Genomic DNA, 18,494 nt, shown 5'->3' on the forward strand with positions numbered 1-18,494 from the left:
AGCTCTACTAACCGTAAGTATAACATAATAAAACCTCAAGTCTAAAAGGAATGAGAATATGTATAAATTAATATCTCATTCCAGAAGATCAATCAAAATTAATAAAGGAGGTTCAAAAGGTAAAAGAAGCTAGAAAGGAAGGAAAATGGGTTATAATTAGAAATAGAAAAGCCGTTATTCGATATAGAAACCAAAAATATAGTAATAAATAACAATTCAACATGCTCTAGATTCTTTCTTGGAACTGTCGGGGCTTTCCATGGAACAAAGGCCCCAAGCTAAGTTGGATCTCGAATAATGTTGATATTATATTGCTTGTTAAAACTTGGGAGCACGAAGAATCTAAGGTCCCTAACATAGATGGCTTTGCACTATGGTCTACTTGGAACAAGCGATCGTCCCATAGAGGCATTGGGGGTATAGCTTGTTACATTAAAAAGAACATCTCCCCCCATGCTAGGATATATAAAAACGACCCTTACAACCAATATAGTTGGATAGAGATTACTAACATTAATGATAAAAAGACCTACATAGCAATATGTTATTTCCCCCCACCAATTCTAACTTCTATAAGAAGAAGAATCTAGATAAAAATAATCCTTACAATGGTTTAGAGAATGATATTTTTAGCCTAGGAATGAAGGTAATATCCTTTTAATGGGTGAATTTAATGCTTGAACTTCAAGCAACCAAGCTATTCTTCTAAGCAATCATTCCAACCCTATTCCTCTTTGGTTAGATGAAGACCTTACTCTGGTTATCCGGTACAAAAGGAGCTATGGAGAACTCAGGGAGAATTTGTTTGGGTCGGAGCTAGTCAAGCTCGGTAGTGCTTAGCATCTCATAATTTGCAACGGTCTAAAGAAGTGGCCCAATTCTAGCTAGATGACCTGCATCCATGGGCTTGGTAGCAGCGTGGTAGACTATGTTATTTACGATCTCCCTTTATACAATGAAATAGTAAATTTTGACATCTTAAATGACCATGAGCTTGACTCTGATCATAGGCCTTTACTTATAACTCTCAATTTTGTCATGCATAGAGATCCCATATAAGATAATCCTTATAGCCAAAATAGCTTAATCTTTGATAGAAATAAAACCGAACTCTTTCTGAATGAATTAAAAAATAATTTGCTTCCTTTATATATAATAGACATCATATAAGACCTCTATCATAATTTTACTACAACCCTCTCATATTCTATTAACAAGTTCTCAATTGAAGTTTCAAGTAATGAAACAAATAGAAAAACCAACCCATGGTATGACAAAGATTGTAAAAGTGTGAGGAGAGAAATTAAGGAAGTTATTGATGAATCTCTTAAAATTGGCAAGATATAAATATACAAAGCCCTAGCGAAAAGGAAAAAAAGGGCAGTATATTTGTGAAAGACAAGAGAATCTTTAACACCTCTCTAAGGTACCTCCTAAGAAATTCTAGAGGTGGATTCTAACTAGGAAAACTAAAGATAATAATAAAATTGATTTACACAACTGGAATTCCTATCTTAAAAAGCTTTATGAATCTCCAAATGTCATGGATAACTTTGAAACCCTGCTCACAACCAAAGGATTTTTCTCATTAGAAGACATTGATTTTGGCATTAAACTCCTCGAAAATGGGAAAGCTAAGGACAGTGAGGGTTACCAAGTGGAAATCATAAAAATTGGAGGTCATGTCCTCATCCCCCACATCCACAAGATTTTCAATCAAGAGGTCAAGCAAGGGTTCCCTAATCATGGACTCAGAGCTTCATTATCCCTATTTTTAAAAGTGGGGATTCAAATAACCCCTCTAATTATCAGACTATTATGATCAACCCTCTCTTAGCCAAGTTATATGGTACTATTTTAGAAAAGAAGTTGAGCATATGGCTTGAAATTGAAGGTAAGTGGGCTAAAGGCCAAGTGGGTTTTAGAAGGCAGCACTCAACAACGGACCACCTCGTTATGCTTAGGATCATTGTGGAGGAATTCCGCAATGATAAATCCAATCTCTTTTGTTGCTTTGTGGACTTTAGAAAGTCTTTCGATACGGTTCCTAGAAACAGCCCATGGAATAGATTAGAAGAGATAAAGGTTCCTTTTGAGTTGAGAGCTATCGCTATAAGGTTATACGAGAATGTAATTTCCAAGTTAAAGGGAAATGAGCGGTGGTCGAAAGATATTAAGTGTAATATCAGAGTTAAACAAGGTTGCCCCCTCTCCCCCACCCTATTTGGCATTTACATCGACAAGTTAGAAGGTTGTTTAGAGGAAGCAGGATGAGCCAGGACGATCTTAGCTAGGATAGTCGATCATCCTTCTTCTCTATGCTAATGATATTGTTATTCTCGCTAGCTTCCCATGTGATCTTAATGAGCAACTTAGACTTCTTAAGGATTTCTGCTCTACCATGGGTATGACTGTTAACACTGACCAAACAAAAGTTATGATTATCAAATCCAAGAAGGATACTTATGCTAATTTTATGTATGACAATAGTAACTTGGAGGAAGTGTCTTCATACAAGTGCGTAGGAATTGATATTCATCACAAGCTCAACTGGAACTATAGCATTGAGAAAAGGATTAATGGGGGGTGGAAAGCTTATTTTGTTCTTGAAAATAATTCTAAAACGGTAAACCTCGTAATGTGGGATAGAAAGAAGTTCCACTTTGAAACTTTAGTCACTCCTGTTATCTTATATGGATGTGAGGTTTGGGGTTGTAACATCTCTAGAGAATCCTGGAGAAAGATTGAGCAAATCCAGAAGCATTTTATAACGTATAACCTCAAAATTAAAAGCAATACACCATATCCTATTCTCCTTATAGAAGTGGGTCTTTCCCCTATCGAGAGCCTAACTATGACTAGGCTTCTATTGTACAAGTACAAGCTCAATAACATAGGAGACCATAGACTCCCTAAGCTAGCTTTAAATTCCAGCCAAAACCACTTAAGGCTCAAATGAGGTTGGTATAAAGACACCAGGGCTTGGTTAAAACATTGGGAGATCGATGGGATTGCTGCATTGCAAAACATTTATAACATTAAAAATATTGTTACTTCTAAGTTCAAAGAAAAAATGTGGTGTGAGAAAGATTTAGCAGCTAAAAGAAAATTAAGATATTATAAGGAGGTCATCAACCCCACCCTAGAAGATCAAAAGTATCTCTCTCTTTTAACTAGCTCAAAGAAGAAAATTAATATAGCCAAGATTAGAACGAACTCTCATGAGCTCCATAGTGAAACGGGTTGTTGGGCAGTTCCTAAAACACCATGGATGAAAAAGATCTGCCATCTTTGTGAGAATATGAACATCAAGGATGAAAATCACTTCCTCTTAGAGTGCCCGGTGTACAACCACGTTAGATCTCAGTTTCATAATCTTTGTTGTAGTACTGACCTTCCTAGCCTTTTACGATGTCAACAAATTATAGTGAGCTCGCGAGGCTTCTCTCCAAGATTTTTGAGCATAAGAATAAAATCTTCAATCAAAATAAATAATTTGTTTTTTTAGGCCCAATAGACCAAAGTTTGATTTCAGTGGATTTTAACCACCATCATCATCAATATAATTGTACAATATTTATATTTTTTCGTACATAAAATTTAAACAAAATTATTTTAAATAAAAATATAACCCATGAAAAATAAAAATTATTATTGAATATATATCGTATTCCATCAAATAAATGATATAAATTCAATAAACACAAAGTATAATAAAATAAAATATTCTTTATTTCTGGAACCCGATATTTACGCAATTAAAGGACGTTGGGGCTTAAATTTCAAATTAAAAGAAGAAGATAGAGCGGTTAAAACTCAATTTATAAGTACATCAGTCATCTTCACACAATGGTATTTTAGATAATATGATATATTATAAATATGATATATTATAATTATAAGGGTTGAAGTACATATTTAAACCAACAACATTAACATTTTTTTGAAACTGTATGCACGCGAGGGGAAGGCGGTGTTTTCCAAAAATTTTAATGGATTGTGACACGAACATATCTCACGGAATTGTCGCAATGTCGCAATGGTAACCTCCTAAATCACTCACAGAAGCTAGATGCTATAAAATCTCACAATATGGGTAGGCTTTCCATAGATTAAGAAGTCCGTTTTGACTGAAATTTCCACGTAGGGTGTCGTGGAGCTGATATGTGGGATAACTGATGAGAAAAACCAAAAAATCCAGAGGCATTCTTCTAGAAGTTTGAAAGTTCCACGGCACGGGAAAAGTGAATTTGATGCCCATCATCAGGGCAAGAGCTAGAAGTTTGAAAGTTCCACGGCACGGGAAAAGTGAATTTGATGCCCATCATCAGGGCAAGAGCTAATCAGTGTGCCATAGGGCATTTAATGCCTCTAAGGAAGCTGGTTCACCCTATATGGAAAATGCTATTTCCAACCCCATAGTCTCATTAATGCGGGGCTACATGTGCAGGAGATAGCCACCTCGAGTTTAGATAATAATAAAAAAAACGACGTAGTACCCACCTCCCGTGTTATAAACTCCTATCTCCTGTGCATGTAGCCCCGCATTAATGAGACTATGGGGTTGGAAATAGGAGTTGCCCACCCTACATGGCCATGAGAAGATTTGACAGCCTCGGTTCGATGGTCAAACATTTTCCGGCTTCCAACACCTTCACAGCTCTCCTTTATTTCCCGGCAGCTTCGCAGCTCTGACTCATGCATTAATGCACATCCCCTGGAGGACGCGGCAACAGTCCCTCTATTTCAATTTTCAAATTTGAGTTTTGAGCGCGGATGCGCCTTTGTATACGATACATATACCACGAGTTACTTGAATTTTGAAAACCCTCCAAACTTTGAAATTTGAATTTCAAATCGCGCTCAAAATTTTTGAAATGTACTGACGACAGAACCATTGCTGGGTTTCCACCATGGTTTTTGTGTTACATTCGCCCAGCGCTGAGGTTTCAGGAAGTTGGTGGTGACAGTATCAAAACATTTCTAATATTTCAGTACAATGCCCAGGTGAGCTCTGAAGAAATGCATGCGAATTACAGAGAGCTTGCAAAGCTCTCTCATTTCTACCAAGTGAAGTTGCTCCTGGTGAAATTGGACAGATTCATTTCCAGGGATTGTGAACCAGGACAACTGTGTTGAAGTTTTGAATATGGATTACTAGTATGATTTGGAGACAAGGAGAGAGGCCGCTATGAATGTTATTGTTAGTATCTCAACGATGAGTTGTATGACATAGCCTGTGAAGTATTGCCGCTGGACCATCCATGGATGGCTCTCATCTTTCCAAATCTATTTATAAACGGTTCCGAACAAACGGTTGAGGGAAAAAACAAGAAGAAAATGACTACAGTGTTTTCGTGACAGTATCCCAATTTGTTCTAACTGGTTCTCCTCTATTCTTTCGTTTTTTCCCAACAGTGATTAAACCCTCGGGGGTTATTGTCAGCTAAGATATGATTTGTATGATAATGTTGGGGGGTTATGATTCCACAAGAGAACAAGATAAAGGGGTTGTCAAAGGGGGTTTTACATGCCTAATAATCCAAGGTCACCTTTCTATTTTTTTTTTAATGAAACTTCTATTTCTCTTTTTTATTATTCACTGTTAGGAAAACAAGAAAGCATAGAGGAGAACCAGTTAGAACAAATTGGGTTACTGTCACGAAAACACTGTAGTCATTTTCATCTTGTTTTTTCCCTCAACCGTTTGTTCGCAACCGTTTATAAATAGATTTGGAAAGATGAGAGCCATCCATGGATGGTCCAGCGGCAATACTTCACAGGCTATGTCATACAACTCATCGTTGAGATACTAACAATAACATTCATAGCGGTCTCTCTCCTTGTCTCCAAATCATACTAGTAATCCATATTCAAAACTTCAACACAGTTGTCCTGGTTCACAATCCCTGGAAATGAATCTGTCCAATTTCACCAGGAGCAACTTCACTTGGTAGAAATGAGAGAGCTTTGCAAGCTCTCTGTAATTCGCATGCATTTCTTCAGAGCTCACCTGGGCATTGTACTGAAATATTAGAAATGTTTTGATACTGTCACCACCAACTTCCTGAAACCTCAGCGCTGGGCGAATGTAACACAAAAACCATGGTGGAAACAGAGCAATGGTTCTGTCGTCAGTACATTTCAAAAATTTTGAGCGCGATTTGAAATTCAAATCTCAAAGTTTGGAGGGTTTTCAAAATTCAAGTAACTCGTGGTATATGTATCGTATACAAAGGCGCATCCGCCCTCAAAACTCAAATTTGAAAGTTGAAATAGAGGGACTGTTGCCGCGTCCTCCAGGCGATGTGCATTAATGCGCGAGTCAGAGCTGCGAGGCTGCCGGGAAATAGAGGAGAGCCGTGAAGGTGTTGGAAGCCGGAAAATGTTTGACCATCGAACCAAGGCTGCCTGATGCTGTCAAATCTTCCCATGGCCATGTAGGGTGAACCAGCCTCCGTAGGGGCATTAAATGCCCTAGCAGGCTGGTTAGCTCTTGCCGTCAGTTTGCTGGAAAACTGTGCTTTATTTACCAACCTCCCCGTTGTGTCAATTGGTTCGATTTGAGATTGCGAGTGCTTTATTGGTTTGTTTTGTGGTTGCAAAGAGGATAGGGATCCATATGGAGATGGAGAGAGTGTTTCATATGAACGCTGGCCTCGGAGATTCCAGCTATGCCCAAAATTCGATTCTATTACAGGTTCGGAATTTCAATCCATCATTTTTTGCTTCTACATCACTGATAAGTATTTTTTAACGATTGATATTCACGATGCAAAATTGCAGAGGAGTGGGTTAGAAATTGTAAAGCCTATTTTGGAGGAAACCATTTTATCAATGAACATGATTATGGAATGCAACACTTTTTGCATTGCAGACCTTGGCTGTTCGTCCGGCCCCAATGCTCTCTTCACCGCCCAAAATATAACGCAGGCCCTCAAAGCCAAATATAGGGCTGCGGGAATTCCTCTTCCGCAGTGTCAAGTATTCTTCAACGACCTTCCTACTTCAGATTTCAACTCACTCTTTAGAATTGTGCCTTCTCTTTCAGTAGATATTGATTATCAGAATGAAGAGGGAGTCGCGGACAGATCATATTTTGCAGCAGGCGTACCGGGTTCGTTCTACGGCAGGCTATTTCCAGACCAGACTCTCCATTTCGTTCATTCTTCGTTTGGGCTTCACTGACTTTCCCAGGTAACATTTTCACAAACATATATATATAATTTACTGGAAAAAGTATACCCTAGTCTAGAGTCTTAGGTTAGTTTTCGTGTATATGATCAGGCTCCTGCTGAGATTTTGGAGAAAAATTCAGCGACATGGAACAAGGGAAAAATATTCTGCGAAGGGGGATCCCGGGCAGTGGGGGTAGCGTATTTTCTTCAATTTCAGAAGGATTTCAACACGTTTCTGAGAGTCCGTGCGGAGGAGATCGTTGGTGGGGGCCGCATGTTTTTGCTGTTAATGGGTCGAACATCTCACAATCCAACCGATCAGGGTTACGTCGGTTTCAACTGGAAATCATTAGAAACCAGTTTGAATGATTTGGTAAATCAGGTATATTCTTTCTTTTTCCTTCCGTTGGAATTGGTAATGAGTCCGTATGGGATCGAAAAATAGTTATAATATTTTAGGTTTCATTGATGCAGGGTTTGATCAAGAAGGAGAAGGTGGACTCGTTCAACATCCCCATGTATTGTCCATGTCCAGAGGAAGTGAGCAACGAAATAGCGAAACAGGGTTCATTCGAAATACAACGATTAGAGCTTCTGAGACGATCAGACAATGTTCCCAAAGAGGAAATGGAAGCCATTGCAGGCTCAGCCTCTGCAAAGGATGCATATGATAGAAAACTGTCGAGGCAATTCAGAGCAGTGTTGGAAAGTCTGATGAAACACCATTTTGGAGAAGAAATAATGGATGCGTTATTCGAGAAATATGGAGAAATAATGGGGAGGAGATTGAGCGAACGTATCGAATATGGAAAGAGGGGAGGACATCTGGTTATAGTCCTCCAGCGTAAATGAAAGCTTTAATCATGTTGAAAAAATAAAGGGGGGCTGTATGAATCTGTCCGTATTTTTTGGGCAATTTGTTAAGTCTTTGGATTTTTTCATTCTTACCTGTTTAAAAGAGTTATTCTGGATAAAGTCATAAGCTAAGATATTTATATGTTTAGTAGTGATATTTATATTTTTATATATACAAGTTATTTCTGTATATATTTTAACTATTATAATATTCTTGTAAAATAATACTTTATAACATAATATTTGTATATATTAGCTAGTGTAAATTAGTTGGGTTTAGTTTTTATTAAATTTCAAGTTTAAATTTTATAAAAAGGGTGAAAATGAAATTACTTCTAAAGAAATTAAATTGTGTAAAAAATCCACAAATATTGTTATTGTAATATGGCTAATATAACTATATAATTAATAAAGTGGCAGATGCTTTTAAGTATTTATATATAATAAATATCTCAATAATATTAGTTTATTATATTATATTATAAATTTTTAATTTGTATATCAACTTTATTACAAGGTCATAAACTAATAAATATATTTTAATAAATTTAATATTAAAAATTACTTTTTAGATTATTTTTATTTGTAATAATTGATATTACCATTTTAACATTTAAATTTATAATTAAAACGGTTTCGTAAATTTTTCAAAAACCTCATTATGCAAACATCACGAAAACAATGATGAAAACCGACGAGAGATTGGATGATGTCAACAACCCCGTGAGCTCTAACAAAAGCGAAAGAAAATGATCAAAATAAATAAATATTTTGTAATATGATCCACCAATAACGCTTAGATCATTAGCTCTGAGCATTGGCACACCACCCCTAAAGAAAAGTAGGTGGTTTGAAAAAATGTGAAACTGGGATTATGTAGGCTTTCTGCGAGCATTACTTAATATGATCCAAAAATGTTGCATTATACATTTATATATTTATTTTGGAGAGGATATGGATTTGTTAAGAAAAATGGTTTAATTATTTTTTCACCGGTGGGTTTATAATAAAAATGCATTGGGTTTAATATACATTTAAATTTATATATCTATTTCGGAGAGGATATGGATTTGTTAAAAAAATTGGTTTAATTATTTTTTTGAGGTGGGTTTATAATAAAAATTATTGTGTTTAATGTTTTAAATTATGTTGATTTTAATTTAGGGTTAGTTTTAATGTTGGATGGAAAAATGATTTATGTGATTATGAGATGCTTTCACCAAAACTATTTCAGATGATTGAGTTTCCACATTTCATATGATTACTTTTATCCCTCACAATTGGCTTATAACCTCAACTCTTTTTTATGATATTTGAACTTGAGATTCCATGGGGACTAAATCTCACACAAACCAAAATAGTCTATGTCTCAATGGTTTCATGGGCTAAATTTGACGGGTATGTACTTGTATTTTGTCTTTCTAACCGTCAAATATCGGCAAATTTAAAATATGCTAACATCCACTTAATTTTTAAAACCGTTAATTTAATGGGTGAGATAAAAATTTACATGTGTTTGTGTGTGAGAGAGGGAGCCATCCATTTTTATATATATGTGTACATGATAGAGAGAAATATAACTATTACATGTATATTTATAACACTATATCTTAGCTATAAGTAATTCCAAATTGGATTGGAGAAAATAACAAAAGTTATGTACAACATGAAACTCTAAGATAAGCACATATTGCATGGTGTTTATAGAATCTAAGATAAACATAATATATGCACACACCACCCCTTCTATTGGTCACCACCCCTTTTATGGATCTTTGAGCATGCTAGAAAAAACTTTTTTGTGTCCTAACTCACATCATGTAATCCCACAACATGCGCCTTGAACCCAAAGGTTGAGACTCACATGCCCACCCATGGAAAATATGTATCCTATATAAAAGAACTATGTAGATAGAGTAATTAGATTTAAGGGTCTTTTAGTCGTTTAATAAAAATAATTAAAATTAACAAAAAAAAATTGTTTGATTTTGAAGGTTTACATGTAGTTTGTTAAGCTTTAGTATGCTCATGATAGATCTTATTTTTTGTAAAATAGATCTATGTCATAGATGTAAATGAAAATCTAAAATGAACAATTATCATGCCTTCTATGCACTCAATAAATTCATAATTGAATCTAAACATGACGAGGTTTACACCTTTTAAATCTTAGGATGTCTCCTAAAGAGATTCCTCCTTGTTAAACAATCATGGATTTCTTCAAAACCCACACCCTATATATTATTATTGCTTGAAACAATCAAATCCTCCCAAATCCCTATTTAGAAGTAATGGTGAAATCAATTTTGTTTTATTATTCACAAGGTCTTATTTTAATCCAACTCATCACATTCATAACAATTTCTTCTTTTTAAAATACATTATAGCTAATGGCTTTTAACACACTAATTGAGAAATTTTACTAAATAATTTAACACAACTTGCAAAATCTCTTAGATTACATACACAATGGCTACATAATTTTCCTAAATCATTGGTTAATTTTGCAATAACTAACATGATTTAATATGTTTGTTCTTTAATAGATATTTCATTTTCTTGGTCATACTAAAATTGATATTCTATGATAAAACATAAAACTTATATAAAAAAATAAAATTAAATGATAGGCATATAAACCTAGTGTGAAGGGTAGTTTGAAGAAAAAACCTATCATAAAAAAATTACTTTACCAATAAAAATGCCCATCAAATTTATACCCATAATTATAATATTAAATATAGAAATAATAAATATTATTTTTAAATAATATTTATAATAATATTATTATTATAAATATTATTTTCAAATAATGTTACTATATTTATATTGAAAATAGGTTCCCAAATATATGTTTTTCTATTAAAAAAAACATGTGAATAAGAAAAGATTTAATATTTACTTCAAATAAGTCTGCATGGGATATAGCTCAAGTGGCGATGGCCTTGGAAATGAAGTCTCACTGAATTGGAGATTTTGGGTTTCATTCTTGTGCTACTCTTCCTGGAAATGGGGTGAATAAGGGACATGTAAAAACTTGAAAATGAGAGGGTCCTACCAAGCTTACAAAAAAATAAAAAATATATTTACTTCAAATAAATTTTGTTGTTATAAAACTTTGTTGTCATAAAAGAAAGAATGAAATTCCAAAATCTAAATTTTTTCTAATAAAAATTGTGATTGGAAAACATTTAATAATTTTCAAAAATGTTGTGTGGTAAAAGAAACAGGAATCATATTAAACTATAAACATAATATAAATCATATTTTTGTTATTGTTTTATTTTTTTCCTTTATAGTATTAAATATTTTTAATTGTTACTAAGTGTTGAGGTATTTTCTAATAATATAGCATCTTTCATATTTAAAGTGACAACCACTAGCTTTCTTTGAGCATTCATTTTGTCAAGTTCTCAATGGATGGATATAAAAATATGATATAGGATAAACTTTTAATTTGGACAATAATTAAAATTAATAGTACACAAGAATTAACATATAGTTGTAAATTAATCCATTAAAGTAGGGTAACAACATATATTATATTTTATGGAAGGAATGCACTAGTCATGCAATGCTTCATACAAGTGCAAAAATATTCAATTAAGTACATTTTAGTTAAATTGTTTGTTAAGAAGATATGTAATTTTTTTTTTTTTTTTTTTATATTAATATTTATGGTACCACTTGATTCCATTCAAATGCATTTTTAAGAAAAATGTCCATAGCATTCATATTATTGAGATGAAAATCAAAATGTAACACATGATTATCTATAAAGAGCTTTAATTATTATAAAAATGGAATAGTTTCACACTCGACTTGTGTGCACTAAATATGTTTAGTAGGAACTTGTGATCTATTATTGAAATTAACATTGAAGAAATTATGTTAGAAACTAGGGTTAATAAAAACAATGAACTTTTCATTATGAATACATTCAAGAACTTGCAATATGCAGTTGTCACATTATCACTTGAAAATAAATCTGTATTGTTTTTCTTATCCTTGTTATGAAAACGAGCACATGTATTTAAAAGCAATATTTCATATTTGTCATCTGAAAGGTCCTTCATTTTTCTAAAGCGAATTCAATTCCATCATTTTTTTCATGCCACCTTTTAAATTCATGCACCACTAAAAATATCCAGAAATTTACACATGATCACTTGATATTTTTTTTTGTATTCTTCAATACTAGGATCATTATCTCTTCCATAAAATAACATCTTAAGAAAAATAGAATTATGGTTTTAATGATAACCACTTACTTTTCAATGGAGCCCCTTGAGGAAACTAGATGGAAAGGGGCATAATATTGTCTATAAACTAATTTGCTATATGACCTCGATTATGAAATGTCACACTCACTTTAAAACTAATGGCAGTATTTTGATGGAAATCTAATTTATCCCCTGAAATATATTTGATATACAAATTTTACGACTATTTTTGGAAAATACTTTATATAGATAATTATAAATCAATGATATATCCACATTTCAGACCTCCTTGATGCACAAGCATCTTACTCTTGAAATTGGAAAAAAATGAAATGTGGAAGGAATTAGATTCCTTTATTTTATTAGTAAATTAGCTTTGTTTTAGTTTAAAGATTAGAAAGTTTGGATATGAATGATGTTAGAAAAAATAGGAAATGTTATATGGTTTTGTGGATATATATGGAATTAGTTTTGTATTAAGTTTAGTAAAATAGACTAGATTTGTGGGAGGAATAATATGAAGAAAGCTAAGACTTTGTGGAAAAAAACATGGAGCTTAGTTTCATTTTTGGAAAATTCAAACTCATCCAAATTTTAGTAATGATAGAAGAAGAATTATTTATATTATTATCTATGAATGTATATACCTAGTTTTTGCAATTCAGAAAAAAAATAAAGAATATATATGTTAGAAATTTGTTGGAGATTTTGTGAATTGAAAATGTATTTCGAAAGTGAGAATGAGTTAATGTTTCTTGCACAATCCATCCATTAATCTTGTTGTAGGTGAGGAAGGATCTAGCATCAATTATTGATATTAGAGATATGAAACGTAGAAAAAAAGTGTTAAATGACATTGCACGCTTGATGGGGAAGACGAGGTTGAAGGGGACGACTAATAGATGATGCTGGAGATAAGGAGGACATGGGACATGTCCAATATAGGCTAGAAGCCTTACAGATGAACATGCAAAGAGATCCAGAGACTGGAGACATCAGTGTATCTGAGGAAGAGTCTCCAGCAGAAGATGAAGAACATGTCGGAGAGCCTGCAAAAAATTAAATTGACGAGGTTAATGATTGGGGGCCATTTCGAGGCATAAAATGGATATACCTACCTACATTGGTAGCTTGGAACAAGAATAAATAATAGATTCGATCAATGCTTTAGATAAGAATTTTGAGTGCGAGGAGGTAGATGATGACAAACAAGTGAAGTTTGTTGTTACTAGATTGAAAGGACACACAAATCTTTAGTGGGATGAAGTCCAAGAAAAAAAGAGAAGAAATAAAAAAGCTAAGATCAAAAGCTGGAGCAGAATGGTGGTAAAGATGAAATGTAAATGTTTTCCCAAAGATTACCAGTTGTCTTTATTCAGGAAAATGCAAAACTTGAAACAGTTAGGTTCAAGTAAGATACTTCCATGATCTGAATATCCAGTTGATGGCCCATTGTTGGAATTATGATTACACTTGGATATATTTACAATTGGATACCTTTTATTCTAATTTGGCTTAACTTTGATATGGATAAAGGCTCGTAGTTACACTTTTGTTTGACTCAAATAAACAAATTGTTAGATTAAGAATTATGCAGTGAACAATTTGTCATTTTCATCAACTAATGCACGCTTTGGAAAAGTTGGAATTTTTGTGCAACTTCCATGTTGTAAGGCCTTGAATTCAATATAATCTTTCTTGATATACACCCCAAAATGAGATGACTTACAAACTAAATTGAACCCCATGTTAGAAACTTGCATGTATATTCAAATTGAATCTTGCACAATTACAAGTTACCTGATATGAAATAGAAGCAATGCTATATTCCGAAGTTTGAACCTTGACTAGATCAAACCACCACCAAGTTTCTCCCCTTACATGTACAAAAAAATTGATTTGGCTTTGATCACTTTAAAACTTATTTAAATTCCTTCAAGGGTTAAAATAAGAGAAACCAATGTTTTTAATATAACAACCTATAATATACCAAAGCTCAACTCAAAGAATAGAATACATAACAAAACCAAGACTGGTCCTCTTGCTATTGTATGTTACTTTGTTTCTAACAAGAAGAAAAACATGCTTGGTCTGCTCAACACAATAATGGTTTGCACAATGATACTCATATAAATATAAGCACACATGTCAAGTTACAAATTACTCAATCCCCAAACAATTCAAGAACTCCAAGAACTAATTAATTATTGAAACAGGGATGGATACTTGTACAATTGGGAATGTATTGCCCAATCTCCTCTTGATCTCTAAAGCCTCTTCTCACATCACACCTCCTCTCATACACACACACTCTCACTATCTCTATATGTTCTTCCATTTACAAAGATCATCTTTATACAATATGATGGTTTAGTTGAGATCCACTAAATATGGATCAAATCACTAATTTGTGGAAAGTATCAAATCTAAGCTGAAAATATCTTGTTCCTTCAACAACTCAGCTGAATTAGTTAGGAGATAGAGAATATTATCTAATGTAATGTAAGAAATCTAATGAGACATAATGAAATTTATTGTGATTGTATCAAGCATTACTTGAAGAGTACATTACTTCCATGAAAGATAATATGTGTTCTTACCCAATCTCAAATTCTTTGTTTACAAATTTTATGTTAATTCTTATGTGCAATTAATTTGGTTTGTTTTCGAGGTTAAGGGTTTATGTTATATTTTTAGATCCATTGAGAACATAAAAAAATGAATGCTTGACAAAAGCCAATTGTTTATGCTTTAAACATGGAAGATCATGTATCCAAGTATATTTATTATTAGAAAATACCTAGACACTTACTCACAATTAAAAATATTTAAAACTATAAAGGAAACAATGGAACATTATAAAAAATATCATTCATTAGGTTTAGAGTTTAATCCATCCTTTTTTAACAACAATAAAGTATATGTGAATTCCATGAAATATAAAATCTTTTTCCATTCATGTATTTCTTATTATTAAAAAAACTTATATTTTGGAAGCAATTTCCAAAATTATTTTCCTATTTGACATAATTATATCAAAATAAATTTTATTATTCTCATCTTAACTATTATAATCTACTAGGTATATACAATTTTGGTTTCTATGAGGTTTAGTCCTTTTGAAGTTTCAAGTTTAAATCACATGGAAAAGAGTTGAGATTGGAAGTCAATTGTAAGGGATAAAAACAGTGACATAGACAATAAGTTTCTACTATGCCTGGTATAATCTTGGTGGCAACATCCCATAGTTAGATAAATTATTTTTAATCTAACATTAAAACTAACCCCAAATTAAAGTCAACCTAATTAAACATTTTTGAAAAAAATAAATATAATACTTTCTTAATATTAAGCAAATGTGATGCATAGAATATTCTAAAATATTGTTAGGTGTATACACAAACCAAAGGTTGAAATTTATTTCCAAAGTAGTTATGTCCTCTCTGCTGTTTTAATTAAATTGATTAATTAAAAAATGTCATAAACACAAGTGTCTTATAAAAAGGGTTATGGTTTTTTGGTCATGTGGTATTGATAAGTCATGTTAAATTGATTAATTAAAAAATGCCATAAACACAAGTGTCTTATAAAAAGGGTTATGGTTTTTTGGTCATGCGGTATTGATAAATTATGTTACTCAGCCATGGTATTTTAACAAAGTCTAGAATCTCCATGGTAAAGTGGGAGTAAAATAAATTATAATGATGTTTATTATAGATTGATGTTTAAATTAGTCATATTACAATAATAATAAATAATTCCTTAAAAATAACTTTTATGAACTCTTTCATGAAATTTAAACTTAAAACTTGATAAAAACTAAATCTCACTCGAACCAAACCAACTAATTTACATTTTATAAATATACACAAATATTATAATACTTACTAAGTAATAATATATATTATCTACCTATATATATATATGAATGATACCTAACTTCCCATAAATAATTATTACAACTAAACAGACAACTCCTCGTAATTAACTCTTTCTCTGAAAAGTGTAGCATTGAAACTCCGACACTGACAAATTGCCCCAAAAATAGGGACAGATTTATAGAGCCGTCCTTTATTTTTTCAACCTTACTAAATCTTTCATTTACGCTGGAGGACGATAACGAGATCTCCTCCCTTCTCTGCATACTCGATGAAATCACTCAATCTCCTCGCCGTTATTTCTCCATATTTCTCGAACAACGCATCCATTATTTCTTCTCCAAAATGGTGTTTCATTAGACTTTCCAACACTGCTCTCATTTGCTTTGACAGGGTTTTACCATATGATTCCTTTGCAGAGGCTGAGCCTGTTATGGCTTCCAATGCCTCTTTCGGAACATTTTCTGATCGTCTCAGAAGCTCCAGTCGTTGTACTTCGAATGAACCCTCTTTCGCTATTTCATTGCTTACTTCCTCTGAACATGGACAATATATGGGGATGTTGAACGAGTCCACCTTCTCCTCCTCGATAAAACCCTGCATCAATAAAACGTCTCGACTTATAGTTATAACTATTTCAATCCACTACAAACCCATTTCCCATTCAAAATGAAGGTAAAAGCTATAAGTTACCTGATTTACCAATTCATTCAAACTGGTTTCTAATAATTCGAAGGCGAGGCCTAGAGGACCCTGATCAGTTGGATCGTGAGGTGTTCGACCCAGTAACAGCAAAAACATGCGGCCCCCGCCAACCATCTCCTCTGCACGGGATCTCAGAAACGTGTTGAAATCCCTCTGAAATTGAAGAAAATACGCTTCGCCGACTGCCCGACATCCGCCTTGGCAAAAGATATTTCCCTTGTTCCATGTTGCTGAATTTTTCTCTAAAATCTCAGCTGGAACCTGATCATCCTCACACGAAAACTAACCTAAGAATCCAGCGTAAGCTATACTTATCCTAGTAAGTTATATATGTGTTTGTGAAAACATACCTGGGAAAACCAGTGAAGAGCAAACGAAGAATGAACGAAATGGAGAGCCTTGTCTGGAAATAGCCTTCCGTAGAACGAACCCGGTACACCTGCTGCGAAATACGATCTATCTACGGCTTCCTCTTCACTGTGATTATCAGTATTTAGTGAAAAAGAAGGCAAAATTCTAAAGAGCGAGTTAAAATCAGAAGCCGGAAGATCGTTAAAGAACACTTGAAACTGCGGAAGAGAAATTCCCGCAGCCGTATATTTGGCTTTGAGGGTGTTTGTTATATTTTGGGCGGTGAAGAGAGCATTGGGGCTGGACGAACAACCGAGGTCTGCAATGCGAAACGTGTTGCAGCATTCCATCATCATCTTCATAGGTAAAAGATTTTCCTCCAAAATAGGCTTTACAATGTCTGATCCTCTCCTCTGCAATATGGCATTGCCATCAATAGTTAGAAAACACAAAATTATTCCAATCGAATATATGGTTATCAGTAATGTAAATAAAAATGATGGATTGAAATTCAAAACCTGGAAGAAAGAATTTTGAGCATAGCTGCAATCTCCGAGGCCAGCGTTCATATGAAGCACTCTCTCCATCTCCTTGCAATCACAAATCAAACCAACAAAATACTCCTTTAAATAGCAAATGAAACCAACAACTTCATTAAACACTATTTACACTATTTTCCAGCAAGGCGATGGACATCCAATTCAACTTTCTCGTGCTGTTGAACTTTTATTTATTTTTCCCACTCCTAGAAGAATATTTCTGGATATCCCACAAATCAACTTCACGACACTTTCCAATTCAATTTTTCCGGGCCGTGGTACTTTCGAACATCTAGAAGAATGCCTCTGAACAGCTCAGCTCCACTGCTGCTGAACGGATTTTGGAATCTTACAGTCAGGATAGAAGTCAAACCTGTATGATTCCAGGCACCTTCGGGTTAACCTGTATGCAATTAAGGTTAACTTGCATACAGTTTCAATTTGTGAGGGAACTATGTGCAAGTATCTTGCAGTATATTGCAATTTACTCGTATGATCTTTTACAAAGACTACGTCACTTTAACGCAAAGGAATAGGGGTCAGGAGTGGTGACGGAAGTACTTATTTCAGGCATGGCAACTGGGCATTTATTTCAATCTCTCACAGTGAGCTTGTCATGTTCTGTCCGAATCTCCATCCTTGCAGCTGAGCGGGCAGGCTAGTTAGCCATTGCCTTCGAATACACCTTTCTTACTGACGCCATTACCTGCCCTGTTAGTGTTCTGTCATAATCTCCATCCTTTGGAATAGACCGTTTTTACTGAC

General features: G+C 33.8%; 1 protein-coding gene and 1 pseudogene across 2 annotated transcripts; one reads left to right on the forward strand and one right to left on the reverse strand.

Moving 5' to 3' along the window:
- Window positions 1-6,500: 6,500 nt before the first annotated feature.
- Window positions 6,501-8,030, forward strand: LOC149233801 (putative jasmonic acid carboxyl methyltransferase 1; annotated as a pseudogene). The gene is made up of 5 exons (XR_016247624.1): window positions 6,501-6,700; window positions 6,787-6,984; window positions 7,069-7,197; window positions 7,288-7,560; window positions 7,653-8,030. The product of XR_016247624.1 is annotated as a putative jasmonic acid carboxyl methyltransferase 1 (transcript).
- Window positions 8,031-16,225: 8,195 nt separating this feature from the next.
- Window positions 16,226-17,831, reverse strand: LOC149233802 (putative methyltransferase TCM_000336). The gene is made up of 4 exons (XM_089376810.1): window positions 17,709-17,831; window positions 17,190-17,603; window positions 16,828-17,100; window positions 16,226-16,731 (listed from the first exon to the last, which is right to left on the reverse strand). The coding sequence occupies exons 1-4, from the start codon at window positions 17,775-17,777 to the stop codon at window positions 16,354-16,356; spliced, it is 1,134 nt and encodes a 377-aa protein (XP_089232936.1). The 5' UTR covers window positions 17,778-17,831; the 3' UTR covers window positions 16,226-16,353.
- Window positions 17,832-18,494: the final 663 nt, after the last annotated feature.

This window comes from Pinus tabuliformis, chromosome J (genome assembly GCF_031772625.1).
Source record: "Pinus tabuliformis cultivar Carrire ecotype Pingquan chromosome J, CPIR1, whole genome shotgun sequence".
In the NCBI taxonomy this organism is placed as follows: Eukaryota; Viridiplantae; Streptophyta; class Pinopsida; order Pinales; family Pinaceae; genus Pinus; species Pinus tabuliformis.